Source organism: Panulirus ornatus, chromosome 43, assembly GCF_036320965.1.
Source record: "Panulirus ornatus isolate Po-2019 chromosome 43, ASM3632096v1, whole genome shotgun sequence".
NCBI lineage: Eukaryota > Metazoa > Arthropoda > Malacostraca > Decapoda > Palinuridae > Panulirus > Panulirus ornatus.
Genome location: NC_092266.1, coordinates 27,782,345 through 27,790,756, shown reverse-complemented (window position 1 = coordinate 27,790,756; position 8,412 = coordinate 27,782,345). Strand labels below are relative to the sequence as shown.

At 44.6% G+C, this 8,412-nt stretch overlaps 1 protein-coding gene across 1 annotated transcript; it reads left to right on the top strand.

The window, feature by feature from the left end:
* Nucleotides 1–1,399: 1,399 nt before the first annotated feature.
* LOC139762437 (uncharacterized) lies at nt 1,400–3,795 on the top strand. The gene is made up of 2 exons (XM_071687330.1): nt 1,400–1,424; nt 2,671–3,795. Exons 1-2 carry the CDS (start codon nt 1,413–1,415, stop codon nt 3,580–3,582), a joined length of 924 nt encoding a protein of 307 aa, XP_071543431.1. The 5' UTR covers nt 1,400–1,412; the 3' UTR covers nt 3,583–3,795.
* The last annotated feature ends 4,617 nt before the right edge of the window (nt 3,796–8,412 follow it).

Sequence of the window (8,412 nt, the reverse complement as noted above, 5' to 3'; positions counted from 1 at the left end):
TATATATATATATATATATATATATATATATATATATATATATATATATTCACGGGGAAAAATGAAACACGAATAGTTCCCAAGTGCACTTTCGTGTAATAATCACATCATCAGGGGAGACACAAGAGAGAAATATAACAGTCAGTTGATATACATCGAAGATATATATCAAAACGACGAGTCTATGAAGAGTAAGAGAACACGACATGAGAAAACCTCCACGGAGGCTTTTGAGGCATGACTCATTTAAGGAAAAAGTCATCCTCTGCGCAGAATACTTTGAGGATAAAGTGAGTTAACATACGGCATTCTTCCTCGGCCAACCTCGGGGGCTGGAAGATCCGCTGTGGAGGCTCTGGAGAGCCCGTTTTCTTCGCTGACAAAATACAAATGCCACTTCGTAGCTCTAGCATGCATTACTGAACAACAAGACTGCTATTCTCTGTGTCAATTAGAGTTTAAAGAAAAAAAAGAAACAATGTCTGCTAAGATATATCTCAATGCCTTATGATCAGAACCAATATCGAACGAGCCTACATCTACAATAAGATTCAAGCGAAAGGGAGTTTGAAAGTGAGAAAACATGAAGATCTGGAACTCGTTTTTGCTGCACAACTATGAGAAAACTTCCAGTTTCCGGGAATGTGATTACCCGCCTAATTTCACTTTCCAGGCCTAGTTCAAAGCGCCATGATCCACCAGCTCAGAGCACACACACTGTTGTTGTGGTGTGGAAATGATTATCATTCTCTCTCTCTCTCTCTCTCTCTCTCTCTCTCTCTCTCTCTCTCTCTCTCTCTCTCTCTCTCTCTCTCTCTCTCTCTCTCTCTCAGCAGAACACACCGACATAAGCCTGGATTGCGAAGGAAGATCAACATGACGTGTCACAGTTGCATATGTGTGTGTTTTAATGGAGGTTACTTTCTCATACAACAAATACAGCGTATAAACTCTCCTTTTTTTCCTACAGGTACGGTACGCAGATGGTACAGCTACAGATGGTACAGCTACAGATGGTACGGCTACAGATGGCAAGGCTACTCGAAGCAGTAAAGACAAACCATCAGGTAAAGTTTCATATAACAACAAATCGAGTTCATGATATGAGGTGTTGACGTGTGTGTGTGTGTGTGTGTGTGTGTGTGTGTAAGCGCGCGCCCGGTAAAGCCTAGCCGGCTCCTGCATTCGGCACTCACGGCTTTATCGCACGGAAGCCACAGATGTTGATGATAGGTTGCCTCAACCGCCAACTGCTGAGCAGGGAGGGCGTGAGACACCTGTCATACACGGAGGGAGGGAAGGGAACAACGTCTATGAAGGGAAGGTAACGAAAGCAAATTGGCGAGAAAGAGTGAGAGGCAGCGAGCGATATATAAGTCAGCGGACGAGTTGGCCCGACATCCCACTCCACCATGAAGCTCCTGGTGAGTGAGTCGTGTGCCTCCTGCTGTGTGTGTGTCTCTGGCTCCAAGCCTCAGTGATAGTGCTCAGCCACCAGACGTTTACGAAGTCTGGTTCTTCATGTAGATCTTTACGGTGAATCGGGTCCGACCACCAGAGGGTGTTTGAAGAATTAGTGATTCATCGCCTCGGGAAGGGGGGAAAAGTCACCACAGTACCTGTGGATATTGTTGGTTGATGTGGTCATTCTTGTGCCTCATCAAAACATGCGCCAGAATAATGTTCTGTACATACCCAAGACGAGTTTCATATTGTTGAAACATATGGCCCAAAGCCAACCCAAGTCGTCATTCTTCCCTTGGGAGGTGGTCGATAATTGAATTGCTAGCGTTTATATATATATATATATATATATATATATATATATATATATATATATATATATATATATATATATATATATATATATATATTTCATACTATTTGCCATTTCCCGCGTTAGCGAGGTAGCGTTAAGAACAGAGAACTGGACCTTAGAGGGAATATCCTCACCTGACCCCCTTCTCTGTTCCTTCTTTTGGAAAAAAAAAGAAAAAAAAAACAAAAAACAAGAAAGGGGAGGATTTCCAGCCACCCGCTCCCTCCCCTTTTAGTCGCCTTCTACGACACGCAGGGAATACGTGGGAAGTATTCTTTCTCCCCTATCCCCAGGGATATATATATATATATATATATATATATATATATATATATATATATATATATATATATATATATATATATATGTGTGTGTGTGTGTGTGTGTGTGTGTGTGTGTGTGTGTGTGTGTGTGTGTGTGTGTGTGTGTGTCTGTGTGCGTGTGTGTGTGTAATGATGTGTTAGTTCTGGACGGGGAGGGCGTTTTACAACCGTGTGTTTGCGTGCGTGACACACAAGTGACCGTGTTATATCATCTACAGGAAGAATACAATTGTCGGGAACCTTTCATAGATCTTATCACACAACGGCGCCGTTTATGTACAGACAAGACCTTAAGAAATTAATTAGTAATTAGATTTTCACATCACCAGTAACGAGGTATCAAACTCTTCATTAATACTAATGTCACCTAAATGAACTAAGCTTTGACATCCTTCCTGCTTCACACAAATTTCAGTCAAGGTTGATACCATGATGTTGTCTGCAGGAAGTCGTGCATATCAAAGCTGTAGAGAGTCACTCATGCCCACGATGTGAGACACACATTAACTACAGGTCTTTACCCCACAGATCCTGGCCTCAGCGCTCGTGGCATCCGCGGCTGCCTCACTAAGCTACGGTTTACCCTCACACTCCGGAGGCTCAAGCTTCTCCGGGGGCTCAGACTTTTCAGGCGGTTCAAGTTTCTCTGGGGGCTCCAGCTACTCTAGCGGGTCAAGCTTCTCTGGGGGTTCCGGCTTCTCTAGCGGCTCAGGCTTTTCCTCAGGCGGCTCTGGCTTCTCTGGCGGTTCGAGTTTCTCCGGTGGTTCCTCCTTCGGCTCAGTCTTCTCCTCAAGCGGCTCTGGCTTCTCTGGAGGCGGTTGCGGCCCCGACCAAGTCCGTCATGTGGACGGCAGCTGCGTCACTCCTCAGGTCACTCGCAACTTATACGTCTACAGCGCCCCTCCATCCCCACCCATTGTGGGTCCACGACCACCAGTTCCTCCACCAAGAGTCGAACATAATATCGTCTTCATCCACACCCCACAGAATGGTCGAGGACAGGAGCCTGTTGTCGTGCCACCGCCCCAGCAGAAGAACGTTGTCTACGTCCTCAACAAGCGACCACAACTGGACCAACAAATCATCCACTTGCCAGAACCAGAGCAACAGACTCCAGAGGTCTTCTTTGTTAACTATGCCGAGGGTGACAACCCGACTCTGCCCACCGGCGAAGACCTCCAGTCTGCCCTCAGCATCGCTTCCCAGGGCGGTGGCCAGGTCATAGGTGGCAGCGGAGGCTATGGAAGTGGCGGCAGTTTCGGTGGCAGCCTTGGAGGAGGTGGTGGCCTCGTGAGTGGTGGAGGCTATGGGAGCGGGAGCGGCAGTATTGGAGGTGGCGGCAGTATTGGAGGTGGCGGTCTGTCAGTTAGCGCTCCATCAAGTTTGTACGCCTGCTCCCTAAACTTCCCCTTCGCGATCGACGTTTACCTGAATTGGTAATCCTGTCCTACTGTAGAGTATACGAATATGATCAAAGAAATGTATAAACTGAACAAATGAATCACGATCTTCATCTTGCAGTTGTTAAGGTGTCACAAAGCACATCATGGATGGCAATGCACCAGAGTTACGCACTGTTATTGTTACTTCTGTCTTCGTACCTGGCAGCGCTCCCTCACGCTGCTGTAAAAGCCAAATAAATAAACGTTATCTTATTTATTCTCTAGTATAAAATATCCTATTCTATTTGATGTAGTATATACGTACATATACTATAATACCATCCACTAACATATCCTAACACAAAGAACGTTTGACACAACACCCTGAAAAATATTGACAAAATAAATAATAAGGTGGCCCATCTTCGTGGCAGCACTACAGGGGAGAGTCAGCCACAAATGCCTCACCACAAAACCCCTCAAGCCCCACACTGGAGTTCCCCAGGGATCATGACTTTCTTCATCCCTCTTTTCAAACTCTGACCATATGCCCTCCCATCATCTCTTACAGACGACACAATACGACAGCTCTTTCATATACGGATGACCGCACAGCCACGCCACAGCACCTCTGACGCTGTTCAAGCAAAGACAATACATGCGTCAATACATCACGCAATTATAGTCCTACCTAACTCAAAACATAATGTCTGCAACCCAATAGATATCCACTATCACCCTCTGGACCCCTGATAGACACGAATCCAATCTAAACCCTTCTATGAAGATATTACATACGTCACACACATATGACGTTCACTTCTGACACCACGAAACTCAACATAATGGCCATAAAGAAATTAAACGCCCACAGAACAATAACCGGTACCTCGTTTGGGCAACAAGAAAATGAGTTTTAGTATTTCCTCTGCCAAAAAAAAACTCGTCTGCTCCACCGTAAACTACTACGCCTCACCTACCTGGCCATCCACTCTGTCAAAGGCATGTAGAGCCAAAGTAGCGAAGCACACAAAACACAGCATTGAGGAAGGAACACCGGCTGCTTAACAACCATAGACATGCATCCTAAACAATCTTACAACCTCAGTAGGATCGGCAATCACTCCTGACCGCCAGCACTGGATCTTTCCCACATAAACTTCCTCATAACCAACCACCAACACCCCAAGATACAAATAAAAGCCTACCTCTTCTCCACACTACAGCAACTTATACCTACAACTCCCTCACACTCCCCTTAACAAAAGCACTGACACAACATTTGCACACCGTAACGACCCAAGAAGCTTGTGAACATTCGCCCGTCCCCACATGCAGTCTTCTTAAACTCCGCTCCGCTAGACATCTGGGACTAACCCTCTCCAGGTATGCAGTCCGTGCAGTGTAGTTAATACTTTCTCATCTGTTTACTGGACACCGTCCAACTCTCCAGTGTTTCAAAACTACACGAGTCAACACGGCACAAGATCCAAAAGCCGACTCCCATGGAAAAAAGACACTGAACACTTGTTCCTTAAGGTTTCTGTACTCAACTCCGTGAAGATGTGCACATATCATCACACTTCTCGACCTCTATAAAGTCCCGCCAGGTGGACGTGCCCGGATTCCTAAATGCTGACTTAAGGCACCGCGCGGAAGAGGATCCATTGGGGAGGGAGGGAGGAGAAGCAGCTGAGGTGAGCTGCTGTTACGAAAATTCACACATTAAGTATCCACAAATACACGAAGAGATATAGATGACATTAGCGTATGAACATACACACTAAAGAAAGGTAATTCCATATTCATACTCACAGTAGTTGAATGTAATCGACGATTTGAATAAAGAAAATAATCCCTTAGGAAACCTTGCATTCACGATGACACCATAACACAACAGATTAATAAAGTAGGAAACTGCGTTCTGACGGTGTAAACAAAGACGTTAAGTTGCACCACAGTGTGACTTATTTACCGTAAGGCTCTACTGTTTATATGACGGGCTACAGATCCATTATAATGCACCTCACTAACTGGTGTGAGGAGATTCTCGTAGTGTTGAAAACCAGAACAAAAGATGCAGAAACTATGTCTCTGCTTCAGTACACTGGCAAGAACCATGTCTGGTGGAAACTGTGGTAGTTCACTCATTTACTGACAGACAGACAGACATGAAGACGCTAAAGCAGAACTCGCAGTTGCTTTTCAAACCTGTTTGCCCCTATCTGGGCATTAAACACAGCCTCCACCACTCCCCTAACACCAGTGTTGAAAACAAGATGGACTCTTTAGTTTAAGAAGTATCTAAATGACTCTTTTATTTCTAGTGTGTTAAACTTATTTTCCTTCCTTCAAACGTAGTTCATATCAGATTAAAGAAGACTGTGTCATTTCATGTGTACATATTATACGCATCATAACTCAACACCGAGATAATTCTGCTTCATTCAGATCTGCTCTATAGGCGCTAGTTCGATCTGCGTCTCGCCAGGACTTCCTCCATAATCTTAGCTGTGTGTTCAGGATCGCTCAGGATTTCCTGGTGGGGGGAGAGACTTAACCTCTCTCTCTCTCTCTCTCTCTCTCTCTCTCTCTCTCTCTCTCTCTCTCTCTCTCTCTCTCTCTCTCTCTGATGACTATGTAACTCCACACCTCACCGCAACAGACATACTTCGCATCGCCATAACATCCAATCTTCGAAACCTCAAATTGCACCAGAGAGTGAGGTCTTCCTTCAAGGAACTGGGTCTGCTTCAGGCCCCCGAAGCAATTGCTTCTGAGCAGTTGCTTTAGTTATACGAAGAAATGATTCAGCTACATGATACTGACCTCACATTCGAGATGATTCTGCATTGACAGATTCCATCGAGAAAGCGAAGACCTGCAGTAATCCTTTCTTATCAACAACTTTCCCAACCCGACTTCAGACCTTGGCCCATGTGAGGAGGGAGGATCACTCTCCCTATGCTATAGTTTATATATGTTGGTCTCTCCTTCCTTGGCATGGCAGCTTCTTCCGCACCGACGTTAGTTAAACTACTTAATAAACTCGGGCAAACAACTGAATTGCGGTATTGTCCAGTGACCGATGGCAACTCAGTGATGAGCCGCTATTCTATCTTTGTTCCTCTGTTTCGTTATGCTTTGGGACGCTTAACTTTCTCACGTCTTTCATAACGTCTCCAACTTCCCTTTAAAGAAAGCAGTTTTCCACTTCCTCAAAACCAATACCTTATATTTCCTGTTCCCTTTTGATCTCTCAAAAAAAAAATATCACTTAAGATATGTTTTATTTAAGGGTTAATGTTTATGAGAGTTCTCGTCCGTGACTGGAGCCATCAACGCGAAAGAAAATATAAATTCAGTGAAAGGAATCGAGACCCAGGAACTCAGGTACGGCTAACCTGGCTCATTTGGGGGGGTGACAAGTTCCCTTCTCTCGTGCCAACTCCGTCTAACGGCTCTTACCACCCTCAGGTCTCAGTGTGTCGTGATTATACGCATATACGTTATAACAGGCGACGTTGACGAGAATGGCTTAAGGCCTGTTGATGTGCCAGGGTAATCGACTGAGGGCGTCATCAACGTCCTTTACATAAAATCAGTCGAAAAACTTGAACTGAACTCCTTCGTCAAGTGCTCAGTCGAAAAATCTTGAACTGAACTCCTTCGTCAGGTGTTCAGTCGGAAATCTTGAACTGAACTCCTTCGTCAGGTGTTCAGTCGAAAAATCTTGAACTGAACTCCTTCGTCAGGTGTTCAGTCGGAAATCTTGAACTGAACTCCTTCGTCAGGTGTTCAGTCGAAAAATCTTGAACTGAACTTCGTCAGGTGTTCAGTCGAAAAATCTTGAACTGAACTCCTTCGTCAGGTGTTCAGTCGGAAATCTTGAACTGAACTCCTTCGTCAGGTGTTCAGTCGAAAATCTTGAACTGAACTCCTTCGTCAGGTGTTCAGTCGAAAATCTTGAACTGAACTCCTTCGTCAGGTGTCCGTGAAGACCATTCGTACTCTCACGGTGTACATGGTCCTTGATGAATGTGACAATAAATGATAAACATATGAAATTGATATTTAGTCGTGTTAAAAGTCATATGAGACTAGAGGGTTGAACTGTTACCAGATGCCTACCCTCTCCCGTAAATGTAATACCCCCCTTCCTATTGATTTCACTTTCCACATCCAGTGGCAGTTCCATGATCCAGCTTAGAACAAGCATTGTTGAACTAGGAAAAGGATATCTTCTCTTAATTGTAGTGGCGGCCACTCAGCAGCCCAGACCAACACAAGCCTATTGTGTGAGGACACATTAACAAGACGAGTCTCAAAAGTTTTTAAGCTACACTGTGTCAGCGACGTTATTCTGTGTACCATACCAACCTCTATAATGATAAGACAAGATGTCTTTATTGTCAAATTGTATACATGATACAAAATGAAATTCTTGATGGCTAGAACCTCAACTCAAGGACAGAAAGTATAAGAATTATAAGATAAGAATGACATCATTTGAACGTATTTATTTCATTAAATGTCATAATTGTCCTCTCCTACAATTATGGTACACAGGCGGTAATGTTATGTATGTTAAACCCTGAATATGAATAGATACATTTCCCTAAAACAAATTCATTTCATGATATGTGGTGTTGACGTGTGTGTGTGTGTGTGTGTGTGTGTGTGTGTGTGTGTGTGTGTTGTGTGTGTGTGTCCAGTACACCCAAAACGTCGTCACTTCCCACACGTGGCACTTACGACCGTGTCGCACGGAAGCCAGAGATGTTGATGGTAGGTTGCCTCAGCCACCAACTACTGACCTGCTGACCCCGAGGGCGTGAGCCACCTGTCATACACGGATGGGGGAAGGGAACAAGTGCTATGAAGGGAA